The 20,327-nt window shown below is 36.8% G+C and overlaps 1 protein-coding gene across 1 annotated transcript in view; it reads left to right on the top strand.

Moving 5' to 3' along the window:
- The window catches only part of agbl1.S (AGBL carboxypeptidase 1 S homeolog), a 244,719-nt gene that overhangs the window by 65,766 nt on the left and 158,626 nt on the right, over positions 1 to 20,327 (top strand). The window contains exons 12-17 of the mRNA XM_018255312.2: positions 1,788 to 1,871; positions 3,051 to 3,140; positions 3,797 to 3,945; positions 5,323 to 5,410; positions 9,119 to 9,257; positions 9,782 to 9,935. Of these exons, the coding sequence (XP_018110801.1) occupies positions 1,788 to 1,871; positions 3,051 to 3,140; positions 3,797 to 3,945; positions 5,323 to 5,410; positions 9,119 to 9,257; positions 9,782 to 9,935 (704 nt within the window). The remainder of the gene's footprint in view (positions 1 to 1,787; positions 1,872 to 3,050; positions 3,141 to 3,796; positions 3,946 to 5,322; positions 5,411 to 9,118; positions 9,258 to 9,781; positions 9,936 to 20,327) is intronic.

The following is a 20,327-nucleotide window of genomic DNA, read 5'->3' on the forward strand; positions in this document are numbered from 1 at the left end:
GTTTAAACGTATGTTGTCCTTTATATGAGCTTAAAGTTATTCAGATATCTTAGGCTGATGAATTTTTCAATTGGCTTTCATCGTATTTCTATGCCAAATGAAGACCTCAGTCATCAAGCAGAAGATGGCACTACTACAAAAACACAGGTCTACCTGAATGAGATGCATTGTGTATCCTTTGCACCACACCTCTTGAGCACTGTACCAAAAACTGCATTGGGGATATTAATTGAGGGAGAGTATATAACTTACTGTCATTGGGGTGTTGGTGAATTAGAACTGTAAAATAGGGCACATTTCTCTTTTGTGTCCCCCCTCATTTAAATAGTTTAGTTGGGCACATAGGATGATTTTCAAATGTACTACACTCCATGGGTCACATGTGAGTGGAGTCTACTGTTTCTTTGAGATCACTTATCTGCAAAATTTAGGTTACAGACACATGAAATCATTGTATCAGTTGCTCAGCCTTAGTTCCACGCATATCTAGAACAGAAAATCAGTTTAATTTTACTGTAATTGACTTCCAGGTATTGGCTTCCAGACATATCTAAATAAAATAGGCATTCTCTCCAAACTCACCTTAACTAGGCTTTATTTTTAAAATTATTCCCGGGGGAAGGGCAGCTCGGAATGCAGGGTCCACTTCCTCTATAGTTACGCCAGTGCTTAGCAATGTCTACTCTGTCTAATATCCCCCTATCAGTAACAAGATAAAGATTGTAAAAATGGCAGAACTGCAAACACATAAAAGAATGCTAAATGCAGTTGAGTAGCTTAGTTGACGCAATATAATTGTCTTTTAGCAAACCCTACTGTACCACTATCTGATTAAAGTAGCCAAGCTCTGGCGCAGATATATCTCAGTACAGTTACAGGGCAAGGGTATAATGATATTTGATAGGGATAAAGAAGCCGGTCTTTAAATCAAATGAATTTACTTGAATTTTCGCTATAACATAATATTTCCTCAAAATATGTGTTTATCACCAGAAAAGTAAAATGCATTTTAGATTGCTTCATATCCATGGAGCATAGTTCACTTCTCACTGCTTTAAAGTTAAATTTATCATGTTTGGTTTAACAGGGGCTAATGAAAAATGCATTATACTGTCACAAACCAGTCTGACTCTGTTGTTAAACCCAATTGAAATGCAACATAAATCTATGGTGGTTATCTTAAGGAGGCATAAGGCAATGTGCTACATAAATGGCTATAAAATTGCATTTTCCCTAAATTCTGTGTTCTATCATCATCCAGGTTTCAAGAAGATTAAAGCATCTATTTATAAATATATTCAGTGGGTAATAATAGACTGATGTAAAATACATTTTCCATTTTTATATGAATATGCAACTGTCATGCATCTATCTTGTTTCTATCTATCTGCCTATGATCTATCTGTATATCACTATAGAGCCCATCTACCATTTTTTTCTTAAATATTTAAGATGAGAGCTTAAAAATTAGTCCATAAAAAAATATCGCCATGAGACCAAATAGATCATACTGAATAATCCAAGAAACTCACAAAAAATGCATAAATGAATTGTCAATCCTTTGTACCCACATCTTATCTTGGTTTGTCCAAAATTATCAAAATGAAGTATATATTACCTTCAAACTGTTTTTTTTCTAGTGTTACACCATGGGTCAGTGTAAAATGTCTTTAGTAGAGCTAATCTAACCACCCAATTGCCTGGAGGCTCATATAATCAATGTTCTGATAACAATTTATCTACTCTGTCTGGAATTTATCCACAGATTCTTCATATTGCATTTCTAGGTACAAAATATTAGAAGATATCCAGCGCCATTTGAAGCCTGATGACCTTCTTAACCGTACTGTATTTGACTTGGAAAGCCCTAGGTAAACTTTTTTAAGTGTACACAAATATAAAGGGGGACTTCGTAAATTAATCTTTAAATATTATGTTGCTTTCTTGAAACTCACACTTGAACTACTTAACCTCAACCTTTGTGGATTGGTTGGAAAAGATTTGTCTAAATCATGAGTGACTGGGAGGCGTTTTACAGTTTATACCTGCCACTGAGTTCTAATACCCGCTTGTACAAGATAATGTTTGCACAAAGTCGTCAAACACATTGATTTCCTTTTCAAAATGTTGGCAATATTGTTAAATATTTGAAACTTTTGACAGTCAAGAAAGTGTTCTGTAACTATACTAGAATTTGAAAGAATTCTAGGACCTGTAATTTTAGTAACCGTGTCCCTTAGTAAAGAGTATCCAAATATAAAGGGGGACTTGATGGCTCATTTACTTTTGTAAGGATTGCAGTATGTTACTAAAGCTATGTAATCCGCTAGCATAAACTTGGCAGTTAAAGGAGAACTAAAGCTTAAATAAAGAAGTAGGGCAGAAATGTTTTACATACTATTTTAAAATTTTCTACACCAACCCAAGGCAACCACAGCCCTTTAACAGGGAAGATATGTGCCTCCAAAGATGCCCCAGTAGCTCCATGTCTTCTTTTTTATTCACTGCACAAGCTCTGTGCTGCTGTCACTTACTGATTTTAGTGACCAATGTGAAAGATACTGAATACAATAATATAAATGCCACAATTAAAAGCTGATTAGTCAATAATTCATATTATTTGTATACAGAACCTCAGAAACCAACACTATTTGTTCAGAATTAAATAATCCGCCCTGTAGCATCTGTAGCATCATCTTATATGACCGGAACCTCATTTTCTGCTTGAGGATTTGCAACAACCCCTAAGCTTAGCTTCTTAGCAGCTACTTTACACACACTGAGCATGTGCATGTCACTGACACTCCTAAACTAAAGATGAGAAACTCCTGTGACAAGTTTGACAGTCTGGATCATTACTACAACAGAGACACAGAATTTTTAGTCTTGTTTAATAATTTCAGTATTTAAAATATGGCATTTCTAACCATATTTATTTTTAGGGTTGAGTTCTCCTTTAACAAAGATGAATGTCAAAGTGGGTGATATAAATGTAACGTTAAATGTAATGCTTAACAAAAAACATCAGCTAAGTATTATTCGTCTTTCAGTGTCTTGGAAAGCTGCGAGAAGGAGAACTGTTTGAAATTCTACTCCAAGTTTGAATCAGGAAATCTTCGTAAAGTTATACAAGTGAGAGAGTAAGTCTATCAGTCAATGGATCATCAGAAGTATAGAAAATCACTTGAATAAAAAAAAGTAATGCAGTGTAATTCATGCGTTTTGCAACCCCAGTACTGTATTTTCATCTGGATCTTTTGTTAGAATTAACTCTGTGCAGAACCAGTACACTCACTTCAGATTCAGTTACTGCCAGAATAGTTATAGATGGGAAGAGGTGACTGGTATAGTTGTAACACATAGACATTCATAAAGTATTGACCACCCATCTCTTACGCATATCAGTTTTCCCCTCACATCTTGTTATTCCAAGGGATTTGCAAAATTCCTTATGTGAATGAGAAGGGATACCTGTATAGGGATACATGTAATATGTCTCTGTAGACCTCATTGGAGGTGAGGGTTGAGTCTCACTTAGAGAGCCATTGATTCCCTTTAGTTATAGTTATAACTCTGATTAAAAAAGGAGCCAAAACTGATTTTACTGCTAACAAACAAGTTAATTGAAACAAAATTTAAGATGCATTAATGTGAATCTGAGAGGTTCTTAGAAAGAGAAGTATAGGTTAGGCAGACTGAGGCACAGAAAATAGGATTCATAAAGCAAAATGATAAAAAACTAATCAATGTTTCTAGAAGTCATTCTGCTTTCTATTCACTCTTATTTCTGTAATAGGTTTGAATATGACCTAATTATGAATGCCGATGTTAATACTGACCAGCATCACCAGTGGTTTTATTTTGAAGTCAGTGCAATGAAAGCGAATGTTCCTTATCGCTTCAATGTCATTAACTGTGAAAAGATGAACAGTCAGTTTAATAACGGTAAGTGCAAACTGGAGAAGGAGATAGTCAGTGCTATGAAACTGTTGTGTTTGCTGAGCAGTCAGTGAATCACAGCAGGTTACAATGCATGATAGTGCTTCTCTACTGGGATCACCAGGCACTATTTGCCAGAATGAAACACTCAGAAGCATACTAGAGGAGTAGTGTGTTCTACAATTTAGCATTGTACTTCTACCAGCAGATACCTATCACTAGAACTTATTATACAGTGTATATCACTATATATCAAGTAATTAGTGTAATATTAGAATCATTTTCTCAGAATCTATAATCATTTGTTTGCTTACTCAGTGACTTGAACCATTTGATAGGTAGTCTTAATGTATCTTAGTGTGATGCTGTATCTGAGTTGTATCTAGCTACAGTATGTGCTCTAACTGAAAGAATATGAACTTGCTAAGCAACTACCCATAATGAAGCCTCTAAGAAACTGTGGCCATAACCCACTGTAGAAATCTACAACTTCATTCTCTTTCCTTTCACCATATTTTTTTTTTCTTTCAGTGTAGTGTTAGTACTACCACTTGAAATAGGATGAAACAGTGTTAACTTATTAACTGTTATTGCTATTTGAATGAAATTAAATACATGAGCAGACTGAAGACATAAATACGAGGCAATATTCCTTAATGCAACTCTAAAGAAAAAAATGTGTCACTATCCTGCCAATTTGTAATGCAGAAACAATGCCGGCTTTTCCCATCACTAATTAGAGTAATAATAAAAGTACATTTTGTGTTTGCTGGGAAATGTAGACTTGTAATCATCTCTAATTATTTTAATTAATAACGACTGTTGTGGAGTTAAAAAGAATCCTCTCCTAAATAAAACACCACTCACATAATTTATAAAGTCCTCAAGACTGAATGCATGTGAAAGAAATGTGTCTAATATCCTCATATTTTACAACTGGGGGTACTTTATTTATTATAATACACAAGTTTCAGTGAGTCATGTGACAGAAATGACATCAGAACTCACCGTTTATAACTGATGACATCAGAACTCCCCGTATATAAGGATATCATTTACAAGATATTCATGGCTTTTGTGTATTATAATACACAAAAGCCATGAATGTCTTGTAAATTATATCCTTATAAAATGTGAGTTCTGATGTCATCAGTTATAAATGGTGAGTTCTGATGTCATTTCTGTCACATGACTCATATGGTGATGAAACTCCTCGGTAACTTATAATATCCTTACATTTTAAAAGAGGGGGTACTTTATTCACTATATCATTTTAATTACCATATGCATCTTTGTGTCATATACACTTTTGAATTGGAAATTATAATAATAATGAGAGTGAGACAGATATTAATATGTTGCTCAAATGCTCTTGTATTGTAGGTATGCAACCTGTTTTATATTCAGTGAAGGATGCAATCTGTGGGAAGAATTACTGGGTGAGAACTGGCTATGACATCTGTTATTACAAGTGAGTGTGTGCTGGTCATTCATTACTTGTTTGGGAGTCAGTTACAATTTAATATACATATTAAATTAGACATGGGCAGGGGAAAATCAATTATAAATGTTCATCTTTTTCACACTCTTATGTACCCCAACATTATGATAACCTTTATGCAAAACATATAAATATCCCTCCACATTGGATTTTGAGATCTAATTGCTGAATTTCTCCTTCCATTTACATTAATTTCTGATTGGCTCTACATACTCTAGGGGGTTATTTACTAAACTCCGAATGCAAAAATCATGAAAATTTTTTAATTTTTTAAAATAAAATCTGACTTTCAAAAAAATCTGAATTTATTAAACCCCGAGGATGGAAAAGTCTGAATCTGAAAATCTGGCATCTCAGACCTGTCGAGGTTGAATAGAAGTCAATGGGAGAAGTCCCAATGATTTTTTGATGTTTTGGGCAATACCCCAAAAATTCCGCAGTTTTCAAGTGAAAATTACGAAAAAATTGTGATCTGATTAAAAAGTCTAAAAAATTCATGAAAATCTGTTTGTTTTTTTTCCGCAAAGCAAATTTTTGGGAAAATTTTATAATTAATAAGGGTAAAAAACCTGAGCGGATTTGATCAGGGTTTGTAGCAGAAAATATTGAGATAAATTCGGACTTTGATAAATAACCCCCTAAGATAATATATCAGCAACCAGATGATTCATATATCCTATACTTCCTTAGCAATACTTAGTTCTCATCTTACAGTACTTTGTTGTTTTTGAAACTGCCAAAACCATCCCAATGTTTTTTTCTAGAGACAAATCTAAAAATTGTCCATCAAATCATCTTAATTCCTATGATAGCCTCACATCTGAAAATGAATTATTGGGCAGACCCTTGAGGATCAGAGGTCTCTTTAATTCTGACCAGGGTAGTACAATTAGAGAGGTTAAAGGAATTTTCTAATTTATTACTACAGATCAATATATTTGAGATCCTTAAATTTATTTAGAAAAGTTGACAACACTTATTTCCCCACACTCCTTATTCTGGTTATCTTTTCACTTTTTAGGGATTAGAGCTGGTTGTGTATGTAAATACCCATATTTATATCATGTCAATAAATTACTTTTGCAAGCTAAAGTTATAATGAAATGAAAACATCTGACAAACAGGAAGTTACCAATGGAAGCCAAATAAATAAATTAAGCATCCTGACACTCAGATTCTAAAGTTTGTTTTGAAATAATTAAGTTTAAGAAAAGACAAAAAGAAAAGAGAACATCTCCACCCATGTGGACTCTGTGTAGGATTTTGGATGGGGGTGGTGGTTTGTATATGGGTTTCCTCTTCAATCAGGAAAGATAATTGAATTTGAATTGAGTTTGCATCAATGATCTTAAGACACAGTGGTTATATGGCCATATGATTTATAAACTGTATCCTATAAACAAGAGGGAAACCATTGTCTACATTTACTGTAAAACCTCTTAAAGGAGAAAGAAAGGCTTGCAGCACTTGGGGGTGCCAAATGAATAAGATCGCTCTGTGGTGCTCTTTGGTATAACCCCGGGCCAGTGTAGTTTTCTGCTGATAGGAGCACTGGCCGGGGTTTCAGGTAAGTCAATACAATCACTTTTGGGTGCCTAACATTTGGCACCCCCAAGTGCTGCAAACCTTTCCTTCTCCTTTGCTTGTGTTTAGTCATCATTTTAACATAATTTCAACTAAAACCACAATTCTAAGGCTAACCAGAGATTCTGCTGCAACATCATATTTGGATGCATTCAACTGTATGTAATTGACAGAACACCAGTCTGCAAATTCATGATTTTGTCATGAAAAATGATAAAATGTTGTGAATTATGGCACCAAACGGAACTATTAGCATCCACGTCCTCTTTTAAAAAATTTTATTCCATTAGTTCAGGGATTGTTAGGGCTAGAGAAACTCTTAAAACACATAAGGATATTTGATTGAAGCAAATTCACAGCTTTTAGATTTCCATCAGTGTTCATTATATACTCTAGTACAACAGAGATGATGGAATTTGTCAAAGAACTTCTACACAATATTAGGTTAGGCAACAATATGATTGGTACTGTTCAGAAAAAAATGTTTGAAATGTACTTTTGGGCACAATACAGTTTATGTGTAAAGTGCATATAATGACTGTTCTTGAATTTAGAAGAAAATTGTGCTTTTTGAAGGAAGAATAGTTTTTAAAAAGATGTGAGTGTTTATAATTCAATCAGAAACTGGGCATGAGACTTAAAGAGCTTCAGATATATTTAAATTGTATTTGCTGGTCTGGAGTGTTGGCAAAATATATAAGAAACCCAAGTGTTTGCTTTAATTATTCTGAGTTTTCAGAAAGCTAACGGACCAGGTCAACTTTACCATGACATACAGTTGACGTTTTTATTGTAAATGTAGACATCAAAGCTACTGTGGAAATCCACTCAAACTGCAGAAATAGTAACATTTTTCTTACAAAGAAAGAACTCAACAGCTAGAAAAACTTGAAGCAGGTCAGTGCCTGAGTTTTACTCACAGCAGGGTTTTTCAAACAGAGTCTGAAAATTAAGGGAAACTTGTTCTTTTAAAGGGTCTCAGCCTGTATTGATTTTGAAATTACAACCGTAAAAGTAAGTTTATTTTCACTCCCAATTCTTTTCCCTTCTTTTCCAAATTGTTCAAACATATATGCTACGTCCCACTTCATGGACAGAGAGCCAGACCATACCCAGCCCCCATGGGTCATGTTTTAAAAATGAATCCCAACACCTGTACTGGCTTTCCCAGCTCAGTGAACACAGCTTCTGTTTTTATCCATATTTCATCTGTTTCATAAAGCATTCTGGAAGCGATACACCTGCCCTATAAAGCCTTTCCAGCTACCCTGTCATAATACTCATGAATTTGTACTTTGGTACAAAGTAATAAAATTATAGAATTTACTAAATTATCGTGCACATTCGAAAACTATATTATTTTGGTTGTGCTACATTCACCCCTTGGGGTATATTTATCAAAGAGTGAAGTTAATAGTGAAGTTCCGCCACTAGAGTGAAATTCCGCCATTTTCCATTCATTTCTATGGGATTTTTAAAGGCGTATTTATCAAAGGGTGAACTTTCACTTTCACCTATTGATAAATACGCCTTTCAAAATCCCATAGAAATGAATTGAGAGCTGCGGAATTTCACTCTAGTGGCAGAACTTCACTCTTTGATAAATTTACCCCCTTATGTCTTGCAGGACTATCTGCACTGCTGTTAGCAAAACACACCTAGTACTGTGGGAAGGGTAAAGGGAAGCTAAAACAGACACTTCAATAGTGTGTTCAATGTGTTATGGAGGGGAGGGGGGCAATGTGCTTTACCAGTGAAATGAAACATCACATCAGTTGCTGTTCCCATTATGCTGAACAACCACCATGTATAGTATCACTACCATTATTAGGGATGCACCGAATCTGTGAAGAGTCTCGTGATTTCCCTCCCCACCCCTAATTTGCATATGCAAATTAGGATTCGGTTCGACCGGGCAGAAGGATTTTGCTGAATCCTGCTGAAAAAGGCCGAATCTTTGCCGAATCCCGGACCGAATCCTGGATTCGGTGCATCCCTAACCATTATTATATTATATGTTTCATAGAATAGATGATATCTATTCTAATATAGCTATATATTTACCTGTTTATAAGATATTTTTGTTATCTTTAGAAACCTATTTTGCTATCGGGCATCGGATGAAAAGAAGAGAAGAAGATATTATACACTGTCTTTCACTCTAAAATTCCCCCATATGGATGATGTCTGCTACCTGGCTTATCATTTTCCTTATACCTTCACAGGACTTATGGCAAGTGCTGTTTTCAGTGTTTCAAATATAATATCTTGACAATAACCCTATGGAGCACTTTAGTAAAAGTGTTCAGTAAAGAACTTTTGCTCACTTCATCTGTTTGATTGTCCTGTTTGAAATGTATTTTGTGAAGTTGTACATTTTATCCTTTTAAGCAGAGGGGGGACTTTTGCAAGAAGTGGGCTTTATATTTATACTGTAATATTCAGGTGCTCTCTGGTGAATTTAGAAGGCTTTACTGTAAGAATTAGTGTCTCTGTACTTCTCAGGCTATAATTTGGACAAATATTTCAGTTAGTAGTTGCTGCACAAATACAGCAGATGGCTTTATGTTATTGTAGATTTATTGGTGATTCTGACTGTAATCACAGACTTATTTTCACTCTCTCTGAGACTAATAACCCATTTTAGGAACTTGAACAGACGAGACCCGGTGCTTGTCCATTTGCAAACTAATCAATATCTTGTAAAGTCTCTTGTATTGAGCAAATACTTGACATAAATTCTTCTTTTTTCAACAGTCCCACTTAGAGCTCTTACAGCAAAGGCACAATTCGAAGACAATATACTTTAAACAGCAAACCCTGTGTCACACATTGGGTGGAAATGCATGTCCTTTGGTTACTATTACTGCAATGCCTTCAGCAAAACACAAGAGCCACTACCAAAAATTACGTAAGTACATTTAATATCAGCAATATTTATGAACATATTCCAATGATCAGAAAGTTAATGTAAGGTGAACAGATTTTCAGAGTGAAGAACATGGCAGCTCACGTAGTGCACCACATCAAAGTTTTTAAGCCAAGCCCCGTTGCAAGACACCCCCACTAACCACCCCCCATTTTACAAATACAACGCAGTGGCAATTCCGTGTATAATGCCCCCAGAACTCACAGAAGGATGGCACAAAAGGGAATTCCTTGTATAATATCCCTACAGTAGGATGGCACAAAGAAATTCCATGTATGGAGAAAGTGCTGAGGTGCTTAGATCTTTCTCAAACTGATGAGTCTCCTATACAAATTCAAATTGAACCAACACTCCAACTGTTTTTCAAATGTTTTTATTCACACATCACTTGTGTTTCCAATGTTTCTGCCCTCATTGGGGCCTTTATCAATACACACACACACACACCACACACCACACACCACACACCACACACCACACACACTCACTCACTCACTCACTCACTCTCTCTCACTCTCTCTCACTCTCTCTCACACACTCTCTCTCACACACTCTCTCTCACTCTCTCTCACACACTCACACTCTCACTCTCTCTCACTCTCTCACTCTCTCACTCTCTTACACTCACTCTCTTACACTCACTCTCTCTCACTCTCTCTCACTCTCACACTGGGGTTGGGTTATTTATCAAAGGTCAAATTTTGAAATTAAGTGAATTTTATTTTAACTCTAATAAATTTGAATGTACTCACAACTCGAATGGGAGGTTATTTTTGAAAAACTCAAACGTCTAACATTCAATAGAACAGGAACAACCCCAAAATTCATATCAAGTTTTCCTCTGAAAAAAAAACCTTGAATATCAGGAAGGCTATTAACATATTCAGATCATTCAACTGACCTCTGCCATTGACTTCTACATGAACTCTGAAGGTTTTAGGTGGTGAAGTATTGAATTAGAACTGTTTCCAGGGTCGAGGTGTGATAAATCTCACATTTGAATTCAAATTCGAGCTGGTGGTTTTAAATTTGAAATTATGAGTTTTGATCAAAAAAAAAATTGGAAAATTCGAATTTACCATTTAAAACTTAGTAAATCCGCCCCCAAATGTAGATTTTAGTATCACTATAGCCCTGTATATTATGCTTAACCTAGAAAGCATCCAAGCCCCTCTTAAAGGCATTAAAATAATTATTTGGTTTCAGCCAGAGATGTGGGGAGCTTAAGCAGAGTGTGATTTTTTTTTCATAACTTTACAAATGCATATGATTCACTTAATGGTGAGTAGTTTTTCTTAATAAAAAAATACCTATTTGTAAAAAAAAAAAGAAAGACTCTGTGTCCCAACTTCTCTGGTTGCTGTATTATGCACTAGGTACACTCAAAGCAGAGTTAACAACATATCTTTCACTGATACCCAAACTCAGCTTTGCTTTGCCTTCTCATTGTAAAAGCAGTTGTGATTGCATTGTCAGTACACATATGCAACTTCCAGTAGATCTCCAGATGAATACAGCCTGAACTGTGATTTTATACACTTTGAGAGGTACTGATGATTGAAGAACTCTGGCAAACTCTGACAGGCAGCACGTGAGTGATGATGCTAAAGAATTCAAGCTGGATATTTTATCACACTGAATTGCTTTACAGCACATTGCCTTCGACTTTCTTTTCTGCAGAGTGATTCAGTGACGGGATTATACTGCTATTTATTTGCTGCCAAATGTCAGAAATTAGGTAAAACCATAAAGAGGAAGGTAGAGTAAAAGTACAGATAATTTATTTCATAAGGCTTTATATAGTAGCGAAGCAATAATAAAGCCCTTTGGCGTTTCACATTCAGTAATTAATTTGGCATCTGTAGCACAAAATCATTAACATGAAACTTCACCTTAATTAAGTGTAGGTTATCTGGTATATAAAGGAAGCACAAATATTTCTCTGTTATTAAAATATTGTGTAAAGCAGCTACCTGTAGGCCAAGTCAATTATATCTATCCAGACCTGCCTCTCTAACATAATTTATATTAGTTAAACACCTTTGTGGTGATTGTGGCAGCCATCAGGGCTGTGGGGTTTGCTTTCCATAAAATACAATAACTTTAGATTTAAATGGTTAGTAGTACCTACTTATGAATGAAGAGGCCCTCAGATAAGGTAATTTGGATCGCCATACCTTTATTCTACTTAAAATCATTTAAACATAAATTAAACCCAGTAATTCCTTCAATAATGATTACTTATAGCTTAGTTGGGATCAAATACCATTTACTGTTTTATTATTACAGAGAAAAAGGAAAACAGTTTTATAAATTGTATTTGATTAAAACAGAGTTTATCGGAGATGGCCTCCAACAAATATATCAGTACCTCCTATCTTCTATAAATCAGTTCTGCTAGACTGATAGATTGATTTCAGCTACTTTTAAAGAAATCTTACAGTGAACTCCTTCCTAGCCTGAAGATGGTAACACACTGGAGGAAAATCAGTGAATGGATAGGATTCATTTTAGCCATGTACATGAATGGCCAAATTGCATCAGTCAGCAGTAATTAGACTGATAAGGAGTAAGGTCCCAGTGCACTGACCAATAAAAGTGATGTTCGGCCAGTTGCTCTCTAAGAAGTAATTAATGCATAAAACCAACCCTGTTTCAATCAGGAACCTAAACTTAATAGTAGAAGTCACTGACACACAACCTGCAATTCACACACTGGGTCCCTTGCTTTTATTTGTCCAGATCTCCTCAGTTTTAGAATATGGAGGTTTAGTACTGTAATACTAAACCTCCCTTTTAAAGAAGACAGAAGCCATGGTGCCTTCTAGTGATGTGCGAGTTATGAAAAAAACTCAACCCACACCTGATCATAACCCGCAAAACCTGAACCCGCACCTGACCCAAACCTATAGGACCCATGCCCAACCCCTACTGGTGTCTTCTCTCTCTGTATGCTCAGGCCTGGATTTGGGCATTGGACTGCAGGGTCCCTTAGAATGCAGCTTGGTGACATGCCGCCCCTAAAATCTTGTCGCCTCACCACAATCCTGAGCTTGTGTATGCTACTTGTGCACGTGTTCCAAGACATGGAATCTTCAGGATTCCCCTTTTTTAAAATAGGGAACTCTGATACCCCCTTGGAAAATACCTAACTACCATAGAAATTCTTTTTCCTGGAAGAAGGAAACATATCCCCCTTCTAACTGTAAATCGTGCCCAACTATTAGCTGGCCAAACCCCTTATACAGGACTACATAAAATAAAGGTTAGGGAAACCTTTACCCCCTACAGTACAATTACTTAATCCAATAGGTGGGAAATGATACCAATAAGCTCAGGGATTCTGCAGCAAGGTGCTTTTATTAACAACACGATATGTTTCGAGCTTAACAGCTCTTATTAGTAATTCTGTTTCAACTAACAATCTCTCTATTTCGGGTAGTGATGAGGTTCAAGTGTTTATTGTTTTTATTGAATTTTAATAGCCTTTAAAGTTTCAAACAGTTGGCCCACAAGGAAATGGATGGAAATCACTACTACACAATGGATTTTATATGTTAGACTTGGATGCACGGCTGGATTGACTTTTACAAGTTGTGGGTAACTTGGACTTGTATTTTTTTTGATCAGCTAGGCTGGTAAATCCTCCCAGCAGTTGCTTGTTAACCAATAAAATTGGAGGGGGTGCTCTTTTCTTATTATTATAAGATTTATTTATATTTTGTACCACGGTGGATTTGTTCTTGATAAAGAGCTGTTAAGCTCGAAACATGTCGTGTTGTTAATAAAAGCACCTTGCAGCAGAATCCCTGTGCTTATTGGTATCATTTCCCACCTATTGGATTGATTAATTACATTGCTTTGGATGGAAACACGCATTCCTGATACCAAAACAAGGAAATAAGGGTAATTCTACCAGTATACAATTACTGTTATTGCAATTTAAAAATATGACAAAACATTTTCATTGATGCTACAGTTGCAGCTCAGTTAGGCAAACAGCCATATAGCAAAGAGGGGGCTGATCCCTGTACCCCCTACATCTGTTTGAGGACACTGCTGTTTAGAAGTGCACAATAAACAGTACATTATAATACCATAGAACTTCATTTGCTACTCATTAAAACAAGACAATAATACAGTAGCGCTACAATATAAATGTCTCAGATTTCAAATAAATTAAAAGCTGCTTTCAACTGTAAAGGCATTTTCCACTCCATTAGCAACTTATGTGATGAGATTTAGATTTCTGAATATGATCAACCTAATTGCAGATAAGGGCTAAAGAAGAACACAAAACCCCTACTATATCAAAGTGGCCTCTTGTGTTGGATATTGGAAATCATGATCCTGAAGAAAATGTACACAGTTTAATTAAACACATTGATTAAATCAATACAATTCAACTGCTTAGCACTAAAATCTTCTTAATCTCATTAAAAGTAATTCAGGCCTCGATAATTGATTAATAATGCATTAGACTCCTATGAATTATTAAATTTAAATTATTATAATTGTGCAGCAATCTGCATTTCAGCAAGTACTGAATGCTTAATTACAAAGGGCGCTGTTTATGTTTGAATGTTTGTTTGTTTCTCAAAGCTAAACATGACATATTTTGCAATGAGGGACAAATCGGATTTTGTCAGTGCTTTATCAAACCTTTTCAAAGCTTCTTAGTGTTTTTTCTTTTAAACCCTGGCAGATAGCACAAGTATCTCGCAAATCTTTTTCTATTAATTGATATGGAATGAACATACACTTGTACGAACATTGATCCAAGAGATTTGACTGCAGATAATAAGGCCATTCAAAACCATGGCATTAACAAGCTCATTTATTCTGCTGCTGACAGTTTAAGAAGCATTGTCAATTCCGACAAAATTTGTGATTGGGATAAAGTGAACTTGTTTTCAATCTTTGTTTATTTCTAAAAATTAATTTTAATAATCATACTTTATGTGGTATACTGTCTAGATGTTTTTGCTGCACTGCTACTATACAATTATCCTTTTTTGGAATAACAAGTAGTTGTTAGTTCATGTTTAATGATGCCTAGAAACAGAAGCAGTGATATGATATTTGCTCCATGTTAGTGGCAGGTTTAATACAGATCTGTATTTTTTATCAAGCTCTTATCCCACTTCAGAATAAATTATTCCAATGCGGAATTTACAGTATGAATCACCAAGCCCCTTTTAAACTTAGATTATTTTCATTTCAACCACAATGCTCATTTGTTTTATGAGGCTTAAAGGGATACTGTCATGGGAAAACATGGTTTTTTCAAAATGCATCAGGTAATAGTGCTGTTCTAGCAGACTTCTGCACTGAAATCCATTTTTCAAAAGAGCAAGCTGATTTTTTTTTATCTTTAATTTCAAAATCTGACATGGGGCTTGACATATGGACAGTTTCACAGGTGCCCCCAGTCATGTGACTTTACTGCTGCACTGACAAAGTGGTGGAGCCCCGAAACGTTGCACCACCGTAGTAAAAACTTTTGCAAGGGCTTGCCCTGCACATACAAGTCTCGTGTGCTGGTGTGTTTTTTTGTTCCAGTTATTGGGAGGTCACCGTATCCTCCATCCATTGAGCACCGAGCAAATCTATATATCTACATAACGGGTGTGCGAGGGTCTACTCCAATTGAACTGACTAAATCTGAACTCATTCTTTTAATCATAAGGTTGATGTGTCAAATTCTGATTGGTCAGTAACCATTAGGTTAGTGTAAGTGAGTTGAGCATGGACTCCACAAGAAATCTGCTAACGTTCAGGCCAATAGGAAATGTGAAATGGAGCTTAAAGGAGAAGGAAAGGTTAAAACTAAGTAAGCCTTTTCAGAAAGGTCCATCTAAATATAACAGTAAACCCCCAAAGTAGTGCTGCTCTAAGTCCTCTGTCAAAAGAAACACTGCATTTCTTTCCATCTATTGTGTACACATGGGCTTCTGTATCAGACTTCCTGCCTTCAGCTTAAACCTCATTGCACTGGGTAAGAGCATGCTCAGTTTGCTCCTCTCCCCCCCTCCCTTCTCTGCTGTAATCTGAGCCCAGAGCAGAGAGAGACTCAGGCAGGAAGTGAGGTCACACCATGTTAATACTGCAGCTGCTATCCTAAACAAACAGAGAGTTTCTAGAGCTTTTTACTCAGGTATGGTAAAACATTCTACAGAATAAATATAGCATTCTAGCTTGCATTATTGCAGCTAATCTATTGGCAATAAAATGCTCCCGTAGCTTTCCTTCTCCTTTAAGGACTGGGCTTGTAATTACCTTTTGTGAAAGGGAAAAAGATATCCAGTATGTTCAGGGGCTTGTATTTTTTTGCATTCCGACACCACTAGTATGACATGGCATCCATACATATATATATCTACATATATTGTATATAATAAAGATATGACACAAGCAAGTCTACCTGAGCTAACAAAATGCATTGGTGGCCACAAATATAGAGATTTTTGATTGTTAAAGAGGCTTTGAATCTATATGCCAGTTTCTCTATACATTTAGATTGCCACCTCATTTTACCTTGATTGGAAAGATGAGTACAAGATTTTCTAATGCTCCAAGATTTAAACCATGTCAGATTTTAACTGCATCAATAAATTACTTTGAAAAACAATCACTGAAAATATATTTTTTACAACAGTTGCTTACATTTAAATTATGTTTTATTCCTTTAATGACTGCTTTAATGGCTTGCTACTTTGGATTGTTTTTTAAGTATATTGCTATTGATTCAATTATTGACTTATATTGCATGACAAACTATGGTCTCATTACCTAACCAGATAGAAACAAGTGAAGTACATGGATCTTGTGCTTTACATCCATTTATAAATTTCTCATTTATTACCCTTTTTCTTTTTGTAAATAATGTTGAGAAAATAAAGCTCTGTCAGTGATCAGTTTATTCAAGTTAGCAAAATGCTTAAGAACCCAGCAAAAACTTATGTATTATACAGGTCCCAGGATAGATTCTAATTCTTGCAAGGGGTTTCTGTGAATGCATAATTCTCTGCAAATAGGAATACTGTTGCAGACATCTACTGTATTATTTAACCTTTTTAGGGGCATATTTATTGAAGAGTGAAACTAGAACTTATCAGCGTCCTTGATACTAAAATTTCTCTGATCTCCTCACCAAGTTCTGTTTCTCTAGTCTTACAGGGTGACCTCTGGTGAAGTGATCCTTTTTATGGGGAAAAAAGATCACCCTCTATCTGTCTATAATGTCCTTTAATGTACTTGTGATGAGTAATTATGTCCCCTTGCAAGAGTTTTTTTTCTTACAGAGAAAACAACCCTAACCTGGACAGTATATCCTTATAATTTAAATCCTACATCCCTTTTACCAGTTAAATTGCACATCTCTGCACTCTCACCAGCTCATTAGTGATCAGCAAATGTATTTGGCAGGTATAGATTTGCGGCAAAATTCTTCACTTCACCACCTGAAGAGATAGACACAGGGGAAAATGAAAAATCGGCAGAAGAGAGGGACATAGGGGAAAATAAAAAATCTGGGGAAGAGACTGACACAGGGAAAATGAAAAATCTGGGGAAGAGACAGACACAGGGGAAAATGAAAAATAGGCAGAAGAGAGGGAAAATGAAAAATCGGAGGGAGAGACTGACACAGGGGAAAATGAAAAATCGGAGGAAGAGACAGACACAGGGGAAAATGAAAAATGGGGGAAGGGAGGGACACTAATGAAAATGAAAAATCGGAGTAAGAGAGGGACACCGGGGAAAATTAAAAATCGGCAGAAGAAAGGGACACAGGGGAAAATGAAAAATCGGAGGGAGAGACAGACATAGGTGAAAATATAAAATCTGGGGAAGAGACAGACACAAATGAAAATGAAAAATCGGGGGAAGAGACAGACACAGGGGAAAATGTAAAATCAGAGGGAGAGACAGACACAGGGGAAATGAAAAACCGGCAGAAGATAGGGACACAGGGGAAAATTAAAAATCGGGGGGAGAGACAGGCACAAATGAAAATGAAAAATCGGGGGAAGAGACAGACACAGGGGAAAATTAAAATTCGGCAGAAGAGACAGACACAGGGGAAAATGAAAAATGAGGGAAGGGAGGGACACGGGAAAATGAAAAATCGGCAGAAGAGAGGGACATGGGAAAATGAAAAATGAGGGAAGGGAGGAACACAGGGAAAATGAAAAATCTGGGGAAGAGACAGACACATATAAAAATTAAAAATCGGTGGAAGAGACAGACACAGGGGACAATGAAAAAGCGGCAGATGAGAGGGTCATAGAGGAAAAGGGAAAATTACTACATACTTACCGTGATTTTCCTTTCCTGGCCACTAACCATGTCAGCTACGCCTGGGTAAGCCCCTCCCCACCCTCCATACAGTAGGATCCACCCCAATAAACTTTAAATAGCCCCACAGCCCAGTAACTGGTGTCTAGTATCAAGCTGTCTTAGTAACGTAAAAGGGGTGGGGGGTGAGTAACTTGCTGACATGGTTAGTGGCCAGGAAAGGAAAATCACGGTAAGTATGTAGTAATTTTCCCTTTTCCCTGGCCACACCATGTCAGCTACGCCTTGGAAGTACCCAAGCGAACTGGGAGGGCAATAATAACCTTCCTGACAATCCGACATATTGCAAAAGTTTAGTTTATTTTTGGATTGAAACAGATTGTAGAACATTTCTACCAAACTGGGATCTTGCTGAGTTTGCCACATCCACTTTATAGTGCACATCCACTTTATAGTGGGATATGAATGTGTGCGGAGATGACCAAGAAGCTGCCCTACAGACCACTTCCATTGGTGTGCCCATGTTCACTGCCCATGAAGCTGAAATGCCTCTTATAGAGTGAGCCCTTACTTGTAGCGGACTTGCTTTGCCCATTAATGAATAAGCCCTCTAGCCAAGGTACTTTTGGATGCTGCTAATCCTTTCCTTTTACCTCCTGGGATTATAAACAGTCTATCTGTCTTTCTAATGTCTTTTGTCCTTGTGACATATTCTTTCAGACATCTTACTGGATCGAAATTTTAGTCTGGGATCTTCATTGTCTAAGGAGGGAAGATTCAATTCATTCTCTTCGTGAAAGGAGGAAATAACCTTTTGGTTTGAAGTTCGGTATGAATTTTATAACTACTCTATCTGGTGGAATATCGGACTAGTAGAATCATGGGCCAGGGATTGTATTTCTCCTACCCTCTTTGCCGAAGTGATGGCTACTAAAAAAAGTGCTTTTAGTGTAAGGTTCCATAAGGAAACATCCTGCAGGGGTTCAAAGGGAAACTCCGATATAATCCCCAAGACTGAGGGCAGGTCCCACTGGGGACAACACCTTCTTTTATTTGGAACCAATCTTCTGGTAGCCTTGAAGAACCTCTCTATCAGTGGATGAAGGGCCCATCAACCTGAAATTGATGAAAAGGCTGATACTTGAACCTTTAGAGTTGAAGGGCTGAATCCTTTATTCAAGCTGGATTGAAGAAACCCCAAGACTTGTGCTACCAAATTGGGTTGTTTTTTTTTGGATCTACACCAGAGTTGAAATTTTTCCCAAATCTTTCAATATCTGGCATTGGTTGAGTTTTTTCTAGAGTTGAGAAGAGTTTCTATTACATCTGATAGCTCCCATGACCTTAGTTTTTTCTGCTCAGTCTCCAAACCGCCAAGCTCAGACCTGAGGGATTCGTATGACACATCGCTGCTTGGTGTAGTAGGTTTTCCATTTCTGGAAGTCTCCATGGATGGTCTATCACCAGCTCCTGTAGGATTGTGAACCAGGGCCTGCAAGGCCAAAAGGGAAATACTCCCATCACTTCCACTTTTCCCCGTATGATTTTCTGAAGGACTTTCGGAATTAGGGAAATTGGTGGGAATATGTAAGCTAGAGGAGAATTCCACATCTGAGCCAGGGCATCTGCTGCTTCTGTCCCTTCTTCTTTTCTCCTGGAAAAGTATCTATGACACCTGGTATTCCTCATTGTTGCCATGAGGTCTATTGAGGGAGCTCGCCACCTCCTCACTATGGAGAGAAATATGTCTTGATTTAATTCCCACTCATGATAATCCAGACTTTTTCTGTTTAGGAAGTCTGCTGTTTTGTTTTGTGGGCCTGGAATATGTATGGCTGTTATGTCCACTAAGTGAAGTTCTGCCCACTGGAAAAGAGGTAATACCATCTTAATTCTTTCTTAACATTTTCTTTGATAATGATCTGTTGATTCAGACTCTCTCTTTTCCACTGCTTGAGGAATGATATCTGAGGAATTCTCGTGTGCCATTGGGCCCAAGGTACCAGCCCTATTGATGCCGACATGGAGACAGCATTGACTTAAACTGGCGTGCCGGAATTGCCCTCCTTCCCAGAC

The sequence above is a fragment of the Xenopus laevis genome, chromosome 3S, assembly GCF_017654675.1.
Source record: "Xenopus laevis strain J_2021 chromosome 3S, Xenopus_laevis_v10.1, whole genome shotgun sequence".
In the NCBI taxonomy this organism is placed as follows: Eukaryota; Metazoa; Chordata; class Amphibia; order Anura; family Pipidae; genus Xenopus; species Xenopus laevis.